The sequence below is a fragment of the Magnolia sinica genome, chromosome 10 (genome assembly GCF_029962835.1).
Source record: "Magnolia sinica isolate HGM2019 chromosome 10, MsV1, whole genome shotgun sequence".
In the NCBI taxonomy this organism is placed as follows: Eukaryota; Viridiplantae; Streptophyta; class Magnoliopsida; order Magnoliales; family Magnoliaceae; genus Magnolia; species Magnolia sinica.
Genome location: NC_080582.1, coordinates 5,804,724 through 5,829,440, shown reverse-complemented (window position 1 = coordinate 5,829,440; position 24,717 = coordinate 5,804,724). Strand labels below are relative to the sequence as shown.

The 24,717-nt window shown below is 41.5% G+C and overlaps 2 protein-coding genes and 1 non-coding gene across 3 annotated transcripts in view; all 3 read left to right on the top strand.

Annotated features, from left to right (window-relative positions):
* LOC131257843 (putative disease resistance RPP13-like protein 3) overlaps positions 1–24,717 on the top strand; it is a 192,468-nt gene that overhangs the window by 117,946 nt on the left and 49,805 nt on the right. The window lies entirely within an intron of this gene.
* LOC131217741 (small nucleolar RNA R71) lies at positions 2,667–2,773 on the top strand. Its single transcript, XR_009157332.1, has one exon. It is a non-coding gene; the product is annotated as a small nucleolar RNA R71 (small nucleolar RNA).
* LOC131257641 (disease resistance protein RPM1-like) lies at positions 12,108–14,870 on the top strand. The gene has a single exon (XM_058258420.1). It carries the CDS (start codon positions 12,108–12,110, stop codon positions 14,868–14,870), a length of 2,763 nt encoding a protein of 920 aa, XP_058114403.1.

Sequence of the window (24,717 nt, the reverse complement as noted above, 5' to 3'; positions counted from 1 at the left end):
AATGACACTTCTCCCAATTAAGTACCAAGTTCTTTTCTTCACATCTTTTCAGCACACATTTAAGACTTTCCAAGCACTTGCTGAAAGATGGACTGTAAATAGAGAAATCGTCCATGAAGACCTCTAGATATTGCCCTACCATATCAGAAAAGATACTAAGCATACATCGCTGAAAGGTGGCAGGGGCATTACATAGTCCGAATGGCATCCTTCGATAGGCAAAGGTGCCGTAGGGACATGTAAATGTGGTCTTTTCCTGGTCTTCAGGGGCTATCTCTATCTGGTTGTAGCCTGAATACCCGTCAAGGAAACTGTAATAGGAATGACCAGCTAACCTTTCCAGGATCTGATCAATGAATGGTAAAGGAAAGTGGTCTTTCCTCGTGACGGTATTCAACTTCCTGTAGTCAATGCACATTCTCCAACCAGTAGTGACTCTAGTTGGCACGAGTTCATTATTAGCATTGGCTACGATGGTGATTCCGGACTTCTTAGGGACCACTTAAGTTGGACTCACCCATTGACTATCAGATATAGGGTATATGATACCCACGTCCAATAGTTTAAGAACCTCGGCCTTAACCACTTCCTTCATGTTTGGATTTAGTCTACGTTGTGGTTGCCGAGCGGTTTTTGCATTATCCTCAAGATATATGCGGTGAGTACAAATCGAGGGATCGATTCCCTTGAGGTCCGCTATCGTCCATCTCAGGGCTCCTTTATGCTCAATGAGAGTAGATATGAGCATACTCTCCTGTTCTTTCTCCAGGTGGGCAGAGATCACCACCGGGTATGTCTCATCTTGACCTAAATAGGCATATTTCAAATCAAAGGGCAAAGGTTTTAGGTCAAGCTTCGGCGGCTTGAGGTTAGACGGTAGAGGCACTACATCGGTTTGTGGCAATTCTTCAAATTGTGGCCTCCACCGGTTAACTTCAAGTACCGGTGCAGTATCAAGCAAGGCGCACGTCTCCCTAATCATGTCATCATCAAAATCATGGGAGTGGGTCAGGCACGTCTTTAGATGGTCGGAGGATAAGGTCAGAGGTGTCGTATCTTCCACGAAAGAGTCAATCATGTTAATGTCGTGGAAATCGTCATCATCCTCTGAGTTGCTGCCGTTATTGAAAAAGATGTTTGACTCCAATGTCAAATTTCCAAAAGACATAGTCATGACACCATTCCTGCAATTGATAATTGCATTTGACGTGGCAAGGAATGGGCGACCAAGAATGACGGGAATCTGAGTGCTCATGTTATTGATGGGTTCAGTGTCCAGGATGATAAAATCTACAGGGTAGTAAAATCTATCAACCTGGACTAACACATCCTCAATTATCCCTCTTGATACACGAACAGAGTGATCAGCAAGTTGTAGTGGAGTTAGGGTGGGTTTTAATTCACCCAAACCTAACTGTTTGTATACTGAGTAAGGAATCAGATTGACGCTCACTCCTAAGTCAAGAAGTGCGTGATCAATTCGATGGTTCCCGATTACACATGATATGGTTGGGCTACCGAGATCCTTGAATTTCTGCGGCATGTCTTGCTTCAGGATGGCACTCACTTTCTCAGCCAAGAAGATTTTCTTTTGAATAATTTACCGTCTTTTGGTCGTGTATAAGTCTTTCAGAAATTTGGCATATGAAGGAATCTGTTTCACGACATCAAGTAGAGGAATGTTGACTTTCACTTGTTTCAACACCTCTAGGATATCCTGAGAGTTAGAGAGAGGTTTTGGTGAAACCAACCGTTGGGGGAACGGAGCAACTGGCTTCTCTAGAAGTTTCGGTTCTAATTTTTGTGGGGCATCACTAGATCCATCATTGTTGTCCTCTTCTGGTTCTTGAGGCTTTTCGGGCCTAACCGGAAGAGTTTTATCAATGATCTTTCCACTCCTAAGAGTGGTGATGGATTTAGCGTGCCCCATCTGATTTGAAGAGCTGGGATCATTAATCTCATACTGCGGTTTAGGATTGGGGAGAGGTTGTGCAGGAAGCATCCCCTTTTCTATAACCGTCATACGAGAATCTATCTTTTGCATAAAATCTGTAATTCCCCGCATTGCCTGAGCCAGCTCTTGTATGGAATTTTGAACCGGTTCCTCTTGAGGTTTCACTTGATTTGGATTTTGATTGAAGAAACCTTGAGGGGTAGCCATTTGTCCATTCCTCCAACTAAAGTTTGGATGATTTTTCCAACCAGGATTGTACGTATTGGAGTTAGGTCCAGTAAAAGGTCTTTGATAGTTGTTTACGGCATTAGCTTGTTCATTCAACACTCCTCGAAAGGCGAGTATTGTAGGACAATTTTCAATTGTATGAATGTTGCAATCACAGATGCCGTAAACAATTTCATTAACCTTATCCTTCTTTCCTTCCATGGCCTCAACTTTCCTTATGAGCGTAGTCACTTTACACTTGAGATCATCCTCTTCTTTCAAGAGATATAATCCACCTTTCTCCTTTAATTGAGTCGGCCTAGACGTGGTGTTCGACTTTGGGTAATAGTCCCATGATTGTGTTTTTTCAGCAAGACTATCGAGGTAATCTCATACCTCGTCAACATTTTTATTAATGAATTCTCCATTACACATTGTCTCGACCATTTGGCGCATGGAAGATGTCAGTCCATCATAGAAAAAATTTGTAATGCGCCACGTTTCAAATCCGTGTTGTGGGCATGAACTGACCAAATCTTTGAACCTTTCCCAACATTGGAAGAATGTTTCATCTTCCTTTTGGGCAAAGTTCATGATTGCTTTTCTGAGGGTAATCGTTTTATGATGTGGGAAGAATTTTTTTATGAATTTCCTCTGCATGTCGTTCCATGTGCTAATGGATCTAGGATGCAGTGAATGTAACCACGTCTTAGCTTTCTCTTTTAAGGAAAAAGGAAAGAGTTTCAGCCTGATTGTATCCTCAGATATATTAGGAAAATATAATGTAGCTATAATCTCATCGAACTCTTTCAAATGTAAATATGGATTCTCTGATTCAAGTCCATGAAATTTGGGAAGGAGTTGGATAACTCCCGGCTTGATGTCCATTTGTCCTGTGTTTTCAGGAAAAATCATGCATGAGGGCATACTCACTCCCGCCGGTTGTAGATAATCTTGTAAAGTACGAGGCGGGGGTGCCTGATGCACCTCATTCTCATCTTGGGTATCCTCCACCCTAGGTGGAAGTAGAGGAGGTTGGTTTGCAGCCATCACTTCAATTAACTCAGGGAATCTCGAGCGGTTGCTAGTCCTACGATGGATAGTCAACCCCTCAACCAATACTCCTTCACTCAAGAGACGTCGAGTGCTGTCACGAACTCACTTGGGCATGAAACACTCACAGCTCTCAATTCAGAGTCTAAACCTAAACCTAAAAGAAGAAAAGGAAATAAAAATCTAGAAAGAAAGAGAGGGTTGGAAAGAAGTTACCAACTTGGAGTCCCTAAGTTAAAAACCTGCAAAACAAACCAAAACAAGTTAATGTCTAGAAACAGAAAAAATCTTTTAAAAGAAAGATAGCAGTAAACTGATTTCTAAAAGAAGAAAGTATTAAACTAGACAGTATATTACTATAAGAGAATTGAAAAAATAGAACTTAGAGAGAATGAAGTCATCGAATTAGAAATTTCTATCTTAAAGGCCTACAGAATAGGAAAGTTTCTAAACAAAAATTCTAAAAATAAATTAGGAAACAAAATTAGATTCTAAAAAAGTTAAAATTAGAAAGTTACTAAAAATAAAAATAAAAAGTTAATTTCTAAAAAGGGAAATAACTAACCTAGTTTCTAAAAACAAAAGAGGAAAGTTTCTAAAAATAAACTATTTCCTACAAATAGGAGGATACTAGAATTAGAAAATTTCTAAAATTTAAACCCTAATTTTAAGAGTAGAAAAAGTAATGAAATTAGGAAGGAATTACCAATTTAGAAACTCATGACAGGGTCCTACAAAATCAGGAAAACAGGTTAGTTCCTAAAAATAAATTAAAATAACAACCTTTAACCTAAAGTCAGTAAAATCCTAATCCTAACCTAATTCTAAAACTAATTAATTTCAGAAAAACGTAACCGTCAGTCCCCAGCAACGGCGCCAAAAACTTGTTCACTCCCCAAGTATAGGGTTGTGATGTAGTAATAAACTCGGTAAGACCGAGGTCGAATCCACAGGGACTGATACCTATACGTTATCTGAAACCTAGTAGAACTAGAACTAGACTAAAATGTGATCTAATCAAATAGAATTTTAAGGAATAATTGTCTAAAACTTAAGTAATTCAGAGGAAGGAAACTAGGGATTCAGAGGATCCACTTGTAGAGATCAGGGAGATCTTATGCCTGCATCAAGAATCATGAAACTTAAACTGAACTTATTTGATCTAGTTTTCACGAGATGAAAAGCATATGAATTAGAATGGATTCCATCACCAAACCATGCCCAGGAGACAAAGTAAACAACAGATTAAACTAATTACCAACCAATCAAAAGTACATGAAAGTTAGGAAGAGTACTATCATTCAACCATGCCAAGGAGACGATGGTGAACAACAGAGCTTCCCGACGTCATAAACATCAAAAGAGAAAAAGGAAGATAAGAGAGAACCATTGCAGACCCATTATAATTTTAGTCACAATACAGACCATTAAAACGTAAAAACATTCCCTTAATAATCAAATCACAATCAAGTTCAATTCATAAATTTAAATAATTAAATCAAGGCATAAAAATAGTGTCTCCCATCTCACTACAAGCTTCACTTCTTAGCCCTAGCTAAGAGGTTTAGCCACACATGATATGGGCTAAATTCCAATTAAAAAGAAGAAGAAGAAGAAGAAAAAGAGGAAGAAGGAGAACCGGGTCAGCTCCCACGTCCAGCAGTCCCACAATCCAGGTGCTGAAACTTCACGCCGAAGTTTCCTTACGCAGCAACAAGTAGTCCAGGAAATTCAAACTTATCGCAGTATGCGCAGAACCTGTTTCGGCAGCCAAGAAAACGACATCTATTCTCCCACTTTCTAATCTTTCTTTTCAAAGCAACAACATCCCTTGGGGAATATTTGGATGATCTACACGATGGATGGTTTGGATCATCCATCTGATTAAAGATAATGGCCCACAGGATTCCGGAACATCCGGAAATCGCGGTCGTGCAGAAACAGGGCCCTCGGACTGACGCTGGACGTTGGTGGGGCCCACTTCCTAGTGTTTCTAGACAAATCCAGTCCGTTCATTGGATTTCTTATGGAAAATCAGTGGGGGATGGTGGAATTGGAATGATTTCAGCGTGGCCCAAATGTTCTTCCAATCAGTCGTCCATCTTACGTTTGAATGGTTGGGAACCAATCCTTGCTTGTATTTTACAATTCCGTCACCTAGGTCGTGGTGATATGGGCCGTATAATTTTGATGGACGGTCCGGATCAAATCATCGCATCACGGTGGTGGGCCACAACAATCATGTGTAACCTCTATTCGCAGGCAAAAAATACGGCAGTTGCCGTTTATGAAATAAGCTCGGTCAGCGCGCGTTTTGACAACGTTATTGGTATGGTGTAACGCAAGTGAACGTGCTCTGTGTGCACGCCAATCACATAAAGTGGGTCCCTTGATGTTTCTATAAAATCCACACCGACCATCTGCTTATCCATCTCATTTTAAGCGTTGAACCCAAACTTGACGTAGATCCAAACATCAGGTGGGTCTTAAATTGTTGATGTGTGGGCTGATATGTCCGTTGGGCCACTTCTACAATGATCCGATGGCTGAAATTTGATATGTACGGTTAATTTATGGCCCTCAGACCATGTATGAAGTTTCGAGCCGAACGGATATTACCTTGTAATCTTGCATTTTACGCCAGTTTCGGGCCTCTTTAATGTGAATGGCTTTATTTCCTCGGATCCCTGGTGTGTAAATCCTCTATCTTGGTCCCATGGAGTCCCGTCCAATGCCTTGGTGATGCTTGAGCGTCAAATCCATGCCTTTAGCATCCTTTTCAATCCATGCTCGTCAATCACCTCGCATCACAAACACGATTAAAATAGCCGTTAAAACATTATCATGTTCGTAATTCATAATAATCGGGGTCTAATATGCAATATTTGACCCTCAAAAGATATCATATTGTTGAAATTGGAAGAAGAAGACGGTCAGAAGTTGGATTGACCACCGCCGGTGCGTGTACACTATGTACACGCAATATGTAGGGTCCACCGTGATGTTCGTGAGACATCTACTCCATCCATTTGCTGTGTCAACTCCATTTAAGGCGTTGAGAACAAAATTGACGCATTTTCAATATTCAGATGTCAGGTGGGCCCCAAATCAGGTTTATGGGATGATTTGTCCGTTGGGCCACTTTCAGGGATTCAATGGCTGAAATTTTTGACGTGTACGGTTAGTTTTTGTTCCTTGAGCCATGTATAAAGTTTCAAGACGAACAGATGATGGAAACCTAGTGATCTTGCATTTTGCTTAACTTTCAGGCCATTTGAGCTTTCTCGATTTTCGCGGATCCCTGGCATGTAATTCCATCGATCTTGGTCCTTTGGATCCGTTCCTTGCCTTTGGTGTCATCGAGCGTTAAATCCATGGTTTAGACACCCTTTTTCACCCATGCTCGTAAATACACTCGCATCACAAACACGATTAAATCGGGCCATTAAACGGTATCATGATTGTAAATCCAAGTGTAATAATTGAGTCTAATATGTAATATTTGACCCTCAACAATCTTAAATGCATATCCTAGCAATAGCATGGAAGAATCGAGTGTTCTTGTCCCCTCCGATAGCCATTTAATCCTGGATTTTTGTTCCAAAAAATCTCCTCCTGGAGATAGGCCCTTTTCAGTTTGGCCTGGGCCTGATTGAGCTTGATGGTATCCTCCTCCAATTGCGAGGTGAGCAAAGAAAATTCTGCCTTGAGAACATCATTCTCCGCCTCTTGGACATTTTTGTTGACATCCCCGAACACTTCTTTATTTCAAGTTTTCAGCACGGCCTTCAACTTCTTCATCTTACCACTTATTTTACATTAAACTCATTGGGTAAAACCACTTTTTTAGAACTGAAAAAGGTTATTTGAGAAAAGTGTGTTTGATAAAATATTCAAATGAGAGCTTTTTTTTTTTTTTTTTGATGAGTAGTTACTATCATTTTAAAATTTGCAACAATTTCATTTCCAACAAGCACTCCATTTTACATCTTGGATGTGGGTCATCCACGTGGAGTACACCTTTGATGTGGACAGTCCATGTGGGTCAAACATTTGAAGTGGGCGATGTATCATGTGAGACCTACATTGGATGTAAACCATTCATCATTAGGGGCCGACCTTTGATGTGCACCATCCATTATGGGGGGCCCACCTTGATTTAGGTCATCCATTATGTGGGGGGCTATGCACCTTGATTTAGGTCATACATCATGTGGAGCCCACCATCAATGTTAATTTTCCTTCATGTAGGTCACTTGAATGTCCACTACCCATCAAACGGAGCTCACATTTGATGTGTCCATTGTGTGGGCGCCGCCTTCAAAGTGAGTTGTCTATCTTGCAGACCATTCATCATTAGGGATGACTTTTGATGTGGTCTCAACGGTCTTCTCTACAAGACTCTCCTTTGCCTCCTCGCATTCCTTCGCGATGCGTTTCATTTCGTGACGAGCAAATAAGATAGCAGGGGTGAATTGAAAAGAGACGCACGTCAAAAAAAAAAAAAAAACTAAGTACAAAAGGCCACTACTACGAAATAAGGGAAACATCCTACCTTGTAGAAAAACACAGCCACCTGGCCTATAGCAGCAATCGGTTGCGTCTCCATCGACTTGTTGAACTCGACATCAGGGACATGCTAATCTATCCACGGAAGGATGCCCTTTGTCACAATGAAGGCAGATTGAAGAACCACCCAAGCCTCGCCCTCTTGGTGACCAGTAGAACTGCTCGCATGAGCTCGGGCAGTGGGGGGTTGAGCCTTGGAGACAGGCTCTATTCGAACCGTAGAGGGTTGGGCTTTAACAACATGGACTACCTCCCTTGTTAGGGTGAGCTCAACCACTTCTGGAACCACTAGTGAGTCCGAAGTGATTGTAGTAGGAGTGATGACAGGGTCTGCAGCCAAGCTCGATTGACCCATCGTGGGTGGAGGGATAGTTGCCCTCCTCTTTGGGGGCAGTTTCTGTTTCTTCTAAACCAGTTCGACCTCAGAAGGAGTGCGACGTTTGAAGCGAGGTTGGTCAGCCATCCCTACAAAACAAAAGCAAATGATCATTAATAGAGAAATGAAATGATTTTCAACTAAGTCAACCTAGATATACCTGATACCGACGGGGCAACACCAGAACGGTATAGCAGCTCGGGCGTGATCAACAACTTCTAAGATCTCGCCGAAGCATCCACCGTTCTTGCCTCGGCAATTCGGCTGTGCTTTGACTCGCTCACCCCAGAAGAATACTTGGGCAAAACTTCCAAAGACCACTACAGTCAGGAACAAGACAACAAAAATAAAAGGTGAAAGAAATGACGGTTCAGATATACCTAACCTAGATGAGCAAGGTAGGTCGGAACCCGGGGTCATGGCCCAGAAGTCACTGAAGCCTCCCAGTCTCCTAATGCCCAAAACCATTTACTTTTTCAGTTCTTATTTGAGGTTGGGGCGTCTATAATGAAGGCCTTGCCTATTTACGGCCAGAACGAAAAATAATACCAACCCTCATGGTAAGACTTGGCCTTCACTTGGTAAAGGTGGGGGAACTCATTCACAGTCAACTCGGGTTGTTCAAGCTAGAACCACAAAATAAACGACCCCACTAAGGCTCTCTAGACATTCAGAATTATCTGCCTAGGAGCCAGCCCTAGGCGCAAGAGGACCTCCCTAATAATGCAATGGAAAGGAAGTGTCAAACCACACTGCAGGGCGACCAGGAACACGACCACCTCACCATCCATGGGATCACTTGAAATTTCGTCAAGTACGGGAGCTCGGAGCACCACTGAGTCCAAAATTTGGTACTCCGACCTGATCTGCACCAGGTCGGTTCCTTTAGCATCGACCCAATTGGGCCGGTGTCTTCTGACTCATGGGCCACTCAGCTGAGGACTGAGTAGCCATCCTCGATCCATGAGACACCGCGAAATCCACATCACTCATAATCATGAGCAGAGATGGCAGATCCTCCAGCAAGTCCTAGTCCTTTGGCTCACGATCGCCAGGGAATGCCCCAGGACCCCAAATGTCCGATGGATAGGACATTTTTGGTTGGAAAATGGGGGTAGCGAAATAGAAAAGAGAGAAGGAAGGAAGAAGGCCGAAGAAGAAGGGAAGAAAAGTCAGAGAGACAAAGTTCCAACTTACCGAAAATCACCGACTCTGGTGGGTAGCAGTAGTAGAGAAGGGCAGCAGAGGCAAATACCCCTCACACTACTAAGGCATCCCCATATATAGGGAATTCGGGTATACGACAATCACTGCTCCCATTTAATGCGACAATCAAAATGGTTCCTCAATGCTCGTGCTCTGCTACGTGGAGCTCTCTCACTCATTGAACGACTCGACTCCCCAGAAGATGCCACGCATTGCGTCCCATAAGGCGAGGTCCGACAGGCACTCTGCTAGCACATGTGACCTCGAGCCAACGCACGCTACATCGAGCGTGTCATACCATGATTGAGGATTTGCTTTGATTTCCATGCATGCCCCCTTACTCAGCATTAATGACAAGTGCATGCCGCCTTATTCCGCATTAATACAAGCACAGTCCATGTGCAAGAAGGTCCGACCTCCCTAAACCAACTTACTTCCCGAGCCTACTGCGTAAGCTTGGAAGCAGGGGGCTGTTGTTATGGGTAAAAATGGACTGGCTAAGGAAGAGAGGTCAACTCGGACCTCTGTGCTCGTCGTATGAACAGTCAATGCCAGTCAGGACCAAGGAGCCCCTCAATGGCCAGAAAGAAGTAATCCACTGCTGGGGAAACAACTTACTCCTCGAGCTCAGCCATTAGAAGATGAAGTATCTACACTTCCGTCAGATGATGAGCCCTTCTACGATCCCATCTATTTCCAAGCTTTTGCTCGAAACGTCTCTTGATGAGGGCCTCCAAGGTACGACCCTACACGAGGCAAGAGTCTGAGCCGCTACACTCAGGAAAACCCTGCCTCATACAGTAAGGTGAAGAGGATGATCATCCCCTATTCTACCAAGGAAAGGAGCTCGAACACAACTCTCAAGGGCAGGTCGGCAGGTCAGCAATCTGCTCAATACCAAGGGAAAACTCAATCACGACACACTGGAGAATTCAGGTCGGCAAACTACCCTTTGGGACGGCCGTATAAGTCATCTCAGACTCTCCACCTTGGCCTCCTACTACGTGTTTCCTTTGATCTTACCAAAAAGATCTGTTTGAGATCATAGCCGAAGATCTCTGAAGACAACCTCAACACGAGTCTGCTCGAGATATCAGCCGAAGATATCCGAGGATCATCTCGATATGTTCAGGATCTAATTCTTTCCACAATACTGACCCACTAAACATGGAGATCACCATTTATGCAACTACCTCCCTTTCAGCTATAAATAGGAGCATCTCTAATGGTGAAAGGTATACACAATCTCATGCAGAAAATATTTCCCAAAACCTTACATTCTAGTAGACCTAGTTTTTCTTGTCTGACTTTGGCATCAGAGGGTCCCCTGCTTCAGCCAGGGTCTCCATCTTTGTCTTCTCTTGCAAGCATCAAGTGGTCAAAGGAGGACGTCTAGATTTTTGCATCAACATCCACCATCCATCATGTGGGTCCCACCTTCGATGTGGATTTCTATTAGGTGGGGTCCACTTGATGTGAATCATCGATCCTAGAAGGCCACACTTTGATTAGGCAATCCATCATTGTGAACCATGCATAATGTGGGCCCTCCTTATTGTGGGCCATTCATCATGTGGGGCCCCACCTTCAATAATGTCGTTCACCATGTATGCACACTTGAGAGAGAGAGAGGTCATAGAGAGGAGAAGAAGGTAATATGGAAATTATTTAAAAAGTTCATGACCAAACTTGTTCCAAAATTAATTTAAAAATGTCTACTCCTTGGCAAAATAAATCTTAAAATAGCAATTAAAGTTCTCTTATCTAAATAATTAGGAAATAAATCTCTTATTTATAAATTTTTTAGGTGTAAAATTAAACAATTACTTTACAACTTCTTTTTTTTTTAAAAGACTTTTTGTCCTTAAAAATAAGAAATAAGAAATAAGGTAATAAGCAGCTATCATTAGTTGGCCCTGAACTTACCATCCTAGTAGACTGATTTTGAGGACATGCAATGGATGGTTAGAACTCAAATAGTCAATATTCTATGTTCAACAAACAAATCTCTATTGATATGAGTTGGGGATATCCCCATCTACAGTGGGTCCCACTATTTGGGCTGTTTGAGGCATATGGATGCCATTGTACAATTTCAATATGCATGCATATGGAGCTTTACACTCTACCCATGTATCAAATAACTCCTCCATTTCCCTTTAAATATGGCAAGTGAACCAGGCTGAAGCATCTCTAAGTCCAGGCCAAGAGTCAAGATATATGACCAACCCCAAACCAGCTTCAATCAGGATCGTCCTATTCTGGGCATACCATCCAAACACTGAGACCATAAAACGTTAATGAAGGCCAAAAAATACTATATCACTAAGAAATTCCATTTTCTTCACAAGAAACTTGTAATGAAGGCCAAGAAAACTACCATTCAATTCCAAAGAAATCCTCTGAAGATATCTTCTTATCATCATCCAATTAAGTCATAAGAAGTACACATTAATATTTTATTTGTAATAAAGCCCAGATTAGCTTAAGCTCACGAGCTGCATCTTTGTTTCCTTTGGCTCCCCACAAAGGACTTGGGAAACAACCCAAGAAATGCAAAAAAGATCCTAAATGGTTTTTTTTTTTCTTCGTCCTTACAGTAATCCTAAGAAGAAAAGGAGTGAAGAAAGAAAGCAAGAAGGTTAAAGTAAGAGGTGGAGGAATTGTAGTTCTCTCCATCCAAAATTCAAAAGCAGGAGAAGTTTTCGTTGATTCATTGAGAATTGAAACGACAGCATAGCAATGGCTGAGGCCGTTCTTTCATTTTTCATTCAAAAATTGGGTGAGCAACTCGTCCATGAAGTGGAGCTCCTCTCTGGAGTTCATGATGATGTTGTGTGGATCAGGAATGAGCTCCAAACTATGAAAGCTTTCTTAGAGGACGCAGATCGAAGAAAGGAGAGGGAGCAACTTGTGGAGGCATGGATTACCCAAGTAAGGTACTCAGTCTACAATGCCGAAGATGCAGTTGATGAGTTCATGATCCGAATGGAGTCGCAACGCCGTCTTCGGAATGGACACATGGGCTGCTTTGTCTTTCATGCTTGCTTCGTCAAGCAGTTGATATTTCGACACCGATTCAGTACTCAAATTCAAAAGATTAGAAAGGAGGTGAAGGCGATACAAGAAAGAAGCGAAGAATTCAGGTTTCACTCTGCATTTCAGGAAGGGAGAAGTGCAATTGCTACAGATGACGGACATCGAGATCCTGGAGTTGCTGCTTCTTGGGTCGAAGAAGCAGACATCGTGGGGCTCAAGAATGACGCCATCAAACTCCAGCAATTGTTGCTGGAAAAAGAGGAGACACAACAGCGTACTGCCATTTCAATTGTAGGGATGGGCGGTTCTGGAAAGACGACTCTTGCAAAGAAAATCTACAAAACTGCAAAGACAAGTTTTGATTGCCATGCATGGATTTATGTGTCTCAATCATTTCAAAAGAAGGATATCTTGAAGCGCATGCTTGAAGGATTTTATGAGAGTAGGAAGGAGGCGGCGCCAAATCATGGGGAGACAATGGATGAGACAAACATAGCAAAGATGATCAACGACTACTTGCAAGGAAGAAGGTATGCTCTGTTCCTCGATGATATATGGGATACTAGTGTTTGGGAAGATGTGAAACATGCTTTGCCTCATGAGGGTGGAAGCAATATCATCTTCACGACTCGCAGTGAAAATACGGCCCGTCCTGTCCATGAGAAGTGCCATACACACAAAATGAAGCCATTATCTCATGAATTGGCTTTGGAACTCTTCCAAAAAAAGGTATTTCTGAACCAAGACACTCAAGGAACTTGTCCGCAACAATTAGTCGAAGTGGGAAATGCCATGGTCAAAAGATGCAAAGGGTTACCACTTGCCATAGTGGTAATTGGTGGCCTCATGTCAAAGAAGAGCACTGATCCAGCTGAATGGAATGATGTGCTTGAAAATCTTGATACGGAACTGAAAGATAACGAAGATCTTGCAAGATTAAATCGAGCTCTGTTAACAAGTTACAACTATCTACCTTTTCACCTCAAATATTGTTTTTTGTATTGTGGTCTGTTTCCTGAGGATCATGAGATAAAGAGAAAGAAGCTGATTCGCATGTGGGTGGCCGAGGGCTTCATTGAGGAACATCCACGGAAGACACCAGAAGAAGTTTCAAGTAATTACTTTGCTCAGCTCATTGATAGGAACCTGCTCCAACCTGTCATTCATGAGCTCACCGGGGAATTGATAGCGTGTCAAGTGCATGACCTCATGCGTGACATTGCTATTCACATGTTTAAGAAGGAAAATTTCGCAGCAATCCTAACAAATCGAAGAAATAATTTCGAAAAAGCGCAATGTCGGTTAGCCATCCAAAACACTGCAATTGATATTCCAGGAAGCATGCCTGAATTGAATCCTCGGTCACTTATTGTATTTAACGACCAGGAATTTCCCTCTTCCTCTTTCTGTAGAATGTTTTCAAAATTCAAATTATTGAGGGTATTAGATCTAGAAGGCGCTAAAATAAAGATTTTGCCGAATGAAGTTGGAGGGTTGATTCACTTACGGTATTTGAGCTTGAGGAGGACACAGATTGAGGAACTCCCTGTTTCATTGCAAAGATTGCACAACCTACAGACGCTGGACGTTAGAGATTCCCATTTGAAAGGTTTCCCTACTGGAATAGAGAAGCTTATGAAATTGAGGCATCTTAATTTGACGAAAAGTTATGGAAGTAGTGAATTCTATAAAATGCCTAAGCAAACAGCCAGTTTAAGCAACCTTCAAACACTATCAGGTGCATCAGTCGACGGTGGCTTTTCAAGAGAGTTGGGTTACTTAACCCAACTTAAGAAATTAGCAATTGGAGAAGTAAAAGGGGAAGATTGTAGACAACTATGTGATTCCATTAGTCAGTTGAAATGGTTGCGATCTCTCAAAATAGTGGCCCTGGGCAGAGATGAACTCAATTTACAAGAACTGTCACAGCCTCCACAGTACCTTGAGAAACTTCATTTGGTAGGTGTGATGAAAGAGTTTCCCCGATGGGTTGGTTCACTTAACTGTCTCCGGCATATAAACCTGACGTGTAGCCAATTTGAGAATGACCCACTCACCACCCTTGGACGGTTACCCAATCTGGCGGTCTTGGGTCTCGTTAATGCTTATGTAGGGAAGCAGATTTATTGCACGCCTGTCGGATTTCCGAAGCTTAGAACCATGATAATCATAAATATGGAAGAATTGGAAGAGTGGAGTAGAATAGAGGAGGGTACAATGAAATCTCTACAGTATCTCTATATTGAGAGTTGTCCAAAGCTAAAGATGCTCCCAGATGGCTTTCAGCACCTCGCTGCCATCCAATCTCTATATTTACGTGACATGTCAGAAGAATTCATGAAGAGGGTAAGGAGAGGCGGAGATGACCATCTCAAAGTGCGTCACATCCCTCACATTAAGAAAGTTAGTAACGATGGTGATGGGAAATACATATCTGAATCACTCTGCGATGGAGAAAAGAACTAATAGCGTCATCTATGCGGGTTGTGCTGTCTTCGCAAGGAGGTACAACAATCAACAGCTGTAAGTGGATACTTGATCCAGCGAAGTGTGTGGATCCCCATACTGCGGGGACTACGGTGATGTATTATCCTTAAATCCCCACCGTCCATCCGTTTTTCAGGTCATTTTAAGGCATGTTACCAAAAATGAAGTAGATCTTAGGTGGATCACACCACAAGAAGTTGATTGAATTCCCAACATTAAATGCTTCTTGGGGCCACCAGAATGTTTATTTACCATCCAACTTATTGATAAGGTCACAAAAATCTAGATAAAGGTGACACAAAAATATCAACTCATTCAAAACTTTTGTGACTCATACCAAGTTTTTAATGGTCAATCACCACTGTTTCCTGTAGTGTGGTCCACTTGACATTTTGATCTACTTAATTTTTAGGATCTTTACTTAAAATGGGTTGGCAAAACGGATGGATGGCATGGATGAAGAGGAAAACACAAATATAAGCTTGATCCAAAAGTACTGTGGGGCATATATGTTTCACTTGAGCTTTTGAATTCTTAATTTTTTTTTGGCTTATACCAAAAAAATCAATGAATTGGCAAAATGGATGAACGGTGTGGATAACATATACATTACAGTGGGCCACACTGCTCCCAAGCGGTGTTGGGGTCACCCCCAATCCACAAAGATCACATTGCTCTGACATTTGGTTTTTTGTTCGGCTGAATGTGGACCACTGCTCTATTTCCTTCTTGATTGCCAAGTTCTACCAGGCAGATCGGAGGACTTAGAGATTGTCGGGACCCATTCATGATCTAGTGCATTAGATTAAAAGACGTTTTCCATTTTATTTTATTTTTTTGGGGTCCCCGTTGAGAAATGGACCCAACTTCGATGGACTAAAAGATGCTTTTAAAAAAAAATAAAAAAATTTAATTTTAATTTTTAAACATAATAAAGTTCTTTTTGTCCCCAGCTGAGTTGTATATGGTTTTATGTTCAATGGACAAGGAGGTGGTTGATTTCATTGTACTCTTGGAGCGGCTTCATGGCTACCACCTTTCGCCAGGTTAGCAGGATGCAACGGCGTGGAGGAAGGAAAAGTCCAGTCAATTTTCTGTCCGATCTTTTTATGGGTTGCTGTTTCAGTTATCATCAGAGAGAGCTTGCGTCATACCACTTTCATGTGACGTTATGCTGCTGCTCCTAAGGTATTGGCTTTCACTTGGCAAGTGAGTAGGAATAGGTGCTCAGAGACTGAGGGCTTGTTCCTAGCATGGCATGACAGTGAGATTTGGAAAGAAAATAATTTAAAAAAAAAACAAAAGAAAAAAGTAGGGTGTTGTGATGGTTGGCTTTGTTCGCCTGTGTTTTTAGAATAAAAGTACAGCGGTTTTTGTATTATTTTCTGGTGCCAAGTGATGTATTTTGGGATGGGCTTCTAGTTAATTTAGAAGCTCTCGACAAGTGCATTTTTCTTTCTTGATTTGGGCTGACATCGTTGTTTATATATATGTGTGTCTGTGTGTGGTGTTTTTCTAATAAAATTCCAGTACTTGTCAAAAGAAAATGTTCCAATAAGTTTCTTATGCAGTTGTCTAAGGTATATAATCTTTTATGAATATCATGCTGAAAGGATCACATATTGCAAGGTTAAACAGCCTAGAATTGTATGGGATCTATGGATACTTTTTTTTTTTTTTTTTAGACACATGGACCTCAAATCAGGCCATATTCAATGTTGTTATCATTACAAACTAGGACATCCACCAAATATGCACATCAGGTGGTGTATCCATGGGGCCTTATAGGTTAGATCTAATTTCATCTAAATGCATAACATGTGGACTACAACATGTGCAGATTTAGAATGGACAGTTTACCGTACACCTAGCTCCATGGGCCACAAGACATGATCATCATCAGGTCACTTGAAGTCAAGAACATAGAGATCAACACCTGGATAATGATCGTGTGGACCCTACATTTGCTGGGAAGGTGACACATGGGCACAGCTTAGAACGGGATAATAATTTTCCTCCCTTATCTCAATTGTCTGGTTCCGGAATACAGATCAAATGGCTAGGAATAGGATTGTTTAATCAAGGAGAGTGCTGAGAAATACCCCATTCATGGTGGGGAATGTGGGGTGCGTCATATCAATGGTCTGGAACACCAACTGATGGGCCTAACTTGCAAACACTATAAAAGAATTATCTTCTTTTCTTTTCTTTTTCCACCTTATTCTTAATCTTCATTTTTCATTTATTACTTTCTACCACAATTGAATTTTATACGGTCTCATGTTCAAAGAGATTTGTGATACAGCCTGCCTAAGGCTCGAAATCTTTTATGATTCTCATCGCAGGCAAGACACCATTTCAAATGAGAGCAGAATATGTGGACCCCACCATGTGAATAACTGAATATTAGAATGAGCGGTGTGTTGGGCGCCTTGCTGCACGGGATGTGGTTTGGCTAGTGACCGCCAACGCCGGCCAACGCCGGCCAGTTAGCCGGTTTCAAAGCTCTATGTGTCCCACCATGATGTATGTGTTTTATCCATACCGTCCATCCATATTTCGAGCTCATTTTAGAGCTTGACACTAAAAATGAAGCAGATCCAAATCTAAGATGGACCACACCATAGGAAACAGTGGGTTGAGCCAATAACATGCATGTCAGAAGTGCGAGGAACAAGTTGCCAAGTCTGATTTTTATGAAGAGCCTCAAGTTCCTCATCCATTGCAGCCTTCCAGCTAGGGTGAGCTAAGGCAGATCGAATATTATGAGATTCACGAGGGATATTGGCTGAGGATGTGGAGGAAGTCAAGGCATATTTTGGATTAGGTTTAACAATTCGTCAATGTGAGCGAGTAACCATGGAATGTGAGAGGGGTGCTTGTGCTTGTGGATGTTGAATTATTTCAATTAGGGGCTGTGAGACTGTTTGAAAGGGCTCAGACTCAGGCTGTGAAGAATGTGTGGGTTGCTCATGCATCTCAGACTCGAGTTGGAGTGAGTCGTGCTCAAGGGGTGCCAACTGCACTGGATCATTCCCTTACAACATAAATCTGATTTTGCAAATGCTTATTTAGTCTTTGAACAGTATATTACCAGACAATTCAACAAACAAATCAAGATTTTTCACTCTGATGGAGGAGGAGAATTCATAAACTCCAAGCTATCATCTCATTTTCTTTCCACAGGTATCATAACAACTCAGTTTCCTATTAATTGTGAATTATCTAATATTGACTTTTGTGTTAAGGATCGACAAACCGGACAACCGGTGATCACAGGGAGGCGCAAGGGTGATCTCTATGTTCTTCCCACTTTGTCAGAGCTTTATTTTTCTCATCGATTCAAATCCGGCTCAACTAATGTTTGGCATCAACGCTTAGGACATCCTCAGTTTTCTGTTTTACAATTATTAAAGAATAAAGGATAGATTGATGTTATAATCTCTCAATGTTAGTAATTTATTACCCTCAAACTCAGTCCTACAAATTATCCCTTGTGGCGTGAACAAGCCTTGGCTCTTGCAGAAAGCCAAGAACTGGTCGGCCACCTTACTATTAAAGATCTGCCCCCACCAAATACACCATACCAGATTCAAATAATATCACAGATACAGAAAGTTCTGCACCAAGATTAACCAAAGCATACATTGTCTGGCGAAAGGCGGATCATCTTTTTTGTAGGTGGATAATTGGAACACTCTCTGAAGAAAATCTCGGCCTCGTTGTTGGCTTAGACACAGCCCATGTTGTCTGGGATGCACTCAAGAATGCATATGCGGAAAATTCACAAGATCGTGAATTCACACTCAGACAACAGGTAACATATCTTTGCAAAGAAGATGACAAACCCATTGGAGAACATATTCACGCCTTCAAGGGTTTAAAGCAAAGACCAAGACCACATCTAATGACATCTTATTAGACGATCCAAGTTACTTTCGAGGACTTATCAGTCCTTTACTGTAGCATCGAAAGCATAGGATTCTTTGGAGGTCCCAAAGCATATGAAATTATAAATTGCTGGACTCTGGTGGGCATTAAGAGCATTATAACTCTCTCTCTCTCTCTCTCTCTCTCTCTCTCTCTCTCTATATCCAATATCTCTCTCTTCATAGATAGAAGAAGAAGAAGAAGAAGAAGAAGAAGAAGAAAACAAGTGAATTTTTGCAGGCATGGCTGAGGCTGTTGTTTCCTTCTTTCTTGGAAAATTGGGGAAGCAACTCTCACAAGAAGCGCAGCTCCTCTCTGGAGTTGAAGACAACGTAGCATGGATCAAAGCCGAGCTTCAATCCATGAAATCCTTCCTGAAAGATGCTGACCATCGAAGAGAGAGGGATGCTGGTGCAGAGGCTTGGATTATGCAAGTCCGGCGGTTAGTCTTCGACACTGAAGATGCTGTGGACGAGCACATGATCGAAACAGAGGTGCATCTGTCTCAGGGACCGATACATGGGCTGTCTAGTTTTTCATGCTTGCTTTGTCAAGCACATGATAGCTCAGCATCGATTCAGTACTCGGATGCAAAGGATTAGAAAGGAAGTGAAAGATATCCATAAAAGGAGAGCTCGATATGAGTTCATACTCCACCTCATGACGGGACGAGTTCAAATGTTGCTGATGGCGGCATGGAGATGAAGGAATTGCTCCTCCTTGGGTCGAAGAATTGGATATCATAGGGCTTGAGGAAGATGTCAAACAATTAGAAGAATGGCTGCTAAAAGAAGAGGCGCCGCATCAGCGTAAAGTAATTTCGATAGTTGGGATGGGCGGTCTGGGCAAGACCACTCTCGCAAAGAAAGTTTACAAAGTTGCAGAGAGGTGTTTTCAGTGTTTTGCATGGGTTCATGTGTCTCAATCCTTCGAAATAAAGGATATCTTGAAGCGCATGTTGAAAGATTTCTATGAGAGCAGGAGGGAGATGGCTCCAAATAATTCAGAGTCATCGAATGAGATAGAGCTAGCAAGGATGATCCACACCTGGACACTGATCATGTGGACTCTACATTTGATGGTCACGTGACACATGGCAGCTTAGAATTGAAGTAGATTTTTTGAGAGATTTTTTCACTCTTGGTTTTGACAGATCTTTGAAGAGATGTACTTTCCTTCCATTGTATGGTAGAATTGGAGTTTCTTTTATATTCTCCTGCTGTATAGAAGCTCGCCACTTCTGCATACTGCCTCATGATGTTCCAGACCATTCATCTCGAAGGTCCCACCATAGTTGGGCAACATGGCAAAAACTTCACAAGGTGTGTTGGATATCCAGCTCTTTATGGCGCAGCATTACGATGTGCTGGTTCTACTAAAGGCAGCACCAGTGGCACTGGATACTGTGCCTTATCCTGGCGCTACACCACCATTTAAACCTAGAGAACAAGGGAAAGAATGAAATGCACAATTTAAGAGGAAGGTAATATGATACACAAATAATTGTATCAAGAAGGTAATGTAGCACATTTTTATATCAATGGAACAAGAAATGCATTTCCTCGAGACATTTTTGTTGTGTTTGGATCTAGAAAAGTGCTTCAGGCGAGACCTGAATTGTTCTAAGTATTGATTTGGGTGCCAAAATTTCAAAGTGTAACAAAAGTATTGTATTTCAAGATACTGAGGTAGAAAGATCGGTCCTGCTTTTCTATGCTCAAGTAAGCATCTCCCTAGCTTTTCAATGTGGAAGCAGGTTACTTTTACAAAAGAAGATATAAAAATTGAGAAGTGAGTATTACAATTAGCGGCCCCTCGACAACATCCCAATGGTCTAGCTGATTTAATACTGACACGGGTCATACAGACCTCAGATGCATGCGTATAGACTTACCTATTATAGTCTGTGTATATATTGAACCGTTTAGGAAGAATAAGAAGTGACGTAGTAGGGATCCAAACCATTGATGGTATATGTGGCACTATGGATCGCCCACACACCATACATCTCCTCGACAAAAACAAATATTAGCCCTTTAATAAGTGGCTAATAAATGGACGGTTAAGTTAGATAATACAGCAATGGTTCCATTCTAACAAAACACCAAATAATATTTCAGGGGTTTTCCAATGGCCACTTTTTTATGCTAGAAGGTGTACACAATGCATTGTATGTGGAAGGATGCCCATTGCTTGCCTCGTAAACTCTGTGAGACCCACAATGCTATGTACGTAAATTACTCGTGCCATCCATCGCTTAATTTAAGCCAAGTCAGAATTTAAGCATGAGTGCGGATCCTCTGCCTCTGGGAGGCAGGTGCCTCCCTGCCTCCAGCGTTTTCATTGGTCAACGTCACTATAAGTGCCACGTCATTAGATATTTTTAATGAGTGTGGATCTTCTACCTCCCGGAGGTAGGGATTCCCTACCAGCATTTTCATTGGTCAACGTTACTAAAAGTGCCACGTCATTAGAATTTTTTAAATAGATTTAAAAATGTGATAATGGAGACGTTAAACGGAAGCAGTTTGCGTGCAGAGTGAATCAGTATGGCAAGCGTACTGAGTAAAGTATGTGGAGCCCACCGTGCACTATATCAACTCCACCCATCTCTTTTATCATCTAATTTTAGGGTTTTACAACAAAAATTAATCATATCCAAAGATCAATTGGATCATACCACTTGAAACCGTGTGAATTGAATTCTACCGTTGAAAAGTTGTCGGGGGCCCACAGAAGTTTTATATCAAGATGATATTTGTTTTTTCCATTCATCCATATCTTTGTGATCTTATGAACAGTTTGGATGAAAAATAAACATCATTGGGGGCTTAGAAACATTTCAATGGTGAAAATCAATACTTCCACTGTCTCGTTTGGTATGGTCTACTTGAGCTTTTGATATAGTTTAGTTTTGGGCTCAACCCCTAAAATGATATGAAAAAACGGATGGACGGCGTGGATAAACCACATGAATTCACAGTGGGCCCAACAGAGTTTACTCAGTACGATAAGACTCAGTACGCAATCCGATTTCACGTGTCTAACAAGGACATGGATTTCCTACCAAAGCCTTTTGGGGTAAGCAGAGCTGGGCAAAACAGGTTCGAACTGGTGGATCCGACCCGATCCTAACCGAACCGACGGCCTGGATCAGCCAGATCAAGTTAGGCATTTCGAATCCGAAAGATTTTCGGATCAGGATCGGATCCTGGTCAACCCGAACCAATCCGATCCGAATAGACCCGATCCGGAGCCTTAGGAGGATTTTAATGGAGGATATCCAATCATTATTGTTTTCTTGTGGTGTGGTCCACCTGAGATTTTTATCCCTCTAATATTTTGTATCAAACATTAAAATGATCCGTGAAAATGAATGAACGACATCGATGAACACATACATCATAGTGGGGCCCACAGATCACTAAACACAGGACTTGGCAGTAGTCAATCCGTCAGCTTCAGTACAACGCAACAGCCTAGAGCTTATTGCCTACTGTTGTTGCTTAGGAAAGGAGGGAAATAGGATTGCGTATTGAGCTACTCGATAGGCTTTTATCATACAGAGTAAACTCTGTTGGGCCTACCATGATTGTATTGGATTATCCATGCTGTCCATTCGTTTTTCGAGATCATTTTAGTGGTTGAATTTAAAATAGAAGTATTCACAATGCTCAAATGGACCACACTATAAGAAACAATGCGAGTAATAACTTTCACTATTGAAACCTTGCTAGGGCCCATAGTGATTTTTATTTGTCATCCAACTTGTTCATAAGATTACGCAGACATGGATGAAGGTAAAAAAACAAATATCAGCTTGATCCAAAACTTCCATAGGCCCCAAGAAATTTTCAACGGTAGAATTTCAATTCACACTATTTCCCGTGCTGAGGTCTTGAGATTTGGATATATCTCATTTTTGGGATGAAACCATAAAATTATCTTTTAAAATGGATGGACGGAGTAGATAAAATATGCAAATCACGGTGGACCCCACAGAGTTTACTCCGTACACTTAGTGTACTGAGTTACAATAGTACACAATCGGCTTCCGTAGCTATGGTAGCTAGCTAGGTACGTGGCGTGCAACGACCCTCCTCGAGCTCCTAGTTGTATGAACGGTTCAAAGGAGATCAAAGTTATATGGGCCCTACAGTGATGTATTTATTATATCTACACCGTTCATATATTTTTAGATATCATTGTAAAATATTATCCAAAAAATGAATAATATCCAAAGATCATCTGGACCACATTACAAATAGCAGTAGTGAATGATTTTCACCATTAAACATCTCATGTGGTCCACTTGATAGTTAGATCTGTCTTATTTTTCGTCTCAAGCCTTAATACAAACTTGCCAAATGGATGGACGGTTTGGATATAACACATACCCTATGATCAGACCCACAGAACATGCTAACATCAACACAGCAAGTACAACACTTGCATGAAACGTTAGGAAACATCATTGCACTTTCGTGTACTGCATGTCTAAAATATCTAATATATATCCCATGAAAGTAAGGATACATAGATAGGTAGTTCCTTCAGAGCCATGTGGGCCCCCCCTTGATGTATATGTTTTATCTAAGCCGTTTATCCATTTTGACATATCATTTTAAGCCTTGAGCACAAAAAGGAGGTATAATAAAGGCTGAAATAGACCACACTACATAAAACAGTCAGATTAAATTTATACGATCCAAATTCGACCAAATCCGATCCGACTCGGTTTCCTTGACCGAGTCGGACTCAGTTCGAGTCAGGCCAACCAAGTATCAGATCGGTCCGAGTCAGGTGACCCGTACTCGGTTCCGAATCGGATTGAGTTTGGGTCAGGACAATGAGACTTCGGATCGGGTCGAGTTGTACCCAATTCGGTTCGATCCGGACCAATGCCCAACTCTAGCGGTAAGATCTTGCGCAAGAATTCTGGATGGGCTCACTGCGACGTTTGTGATAAATCCAACCCGTTCATCCATTTTTAGTTATCATTTTAGGACATAATACCAAAACTAAGGTGTTTACAAAAGTCAAATGGGCCACACGAGAGGAAACAGTGGGGATTTAGTGTTCACTGTTAAAATATTTATATGGCCACAAAAATTTTGCATCGGTCTAATATTTTGGTGTTTTCACTTCATCCTAGTAAAAATGACTTTATAAACAGTTTGGATGACATAAAAACATCAAGACACCTAGGAAGGTTTCAACTGTAGGAATTTCTTTCTCCACTGTTTCATCTTGTATGGCCTAGTTGAGTTTTTGATCATCCTAATTTTTGGTTACATGTCTTAAAATGAGCTCTAAAATGGATGAATGGATTGGAATTCTTATAAACATCATGGTGGACCCCACCATACATCCCAGCACTGGAACTTCATGCAAAAGACTTTCCCCAGTGAATCCACGTCCACGGTTTCCATTGGAAACGAACTGGTTACTCCCCTGCCACTCGGTGCTATGTGGGCCCACCATGACTATGTGTTTCATCCATACCGTCCATTTATTTTTCTAGATCATTTTATGGTCTGAGACCAAAAATGAGGTATAACCCAATCTCAAGTGGACCACATTTTATGAAACAGTGTTGAATGAACGTTGACCATTAAAAACTTTTTGGGGGCCATAAAAGTTTTTAATTAAGCTAATCTTTGTTTTTTCCCTTCATCTGGGTCTTTATGACCAAACCAATAGATTGGTTGTCAAATAAACAGTAGGCCTTAGGAGGACTTTAATGATGGATATCCAATCACCATTGTTTTCCTGTGGTGTGATCCATATGAGATTTATATCCCTCTCATTTTTGGGATCAACCCCTAAAATTATATGTAAAAATAGATTAATGGAATGGATGAAACACATACATCATGGTGGGGCCCATAGAGTA

What these genes read in the sequence shown, in the direction of transcription:
- LOC131257641 (XM_058258420.1), top strand. Translation starts at nt 12,108, where the DNA reads ATGGCTGAGGCCGTTCTTTCATTTTTCATTCAAAAATTGGGTGAGCAA.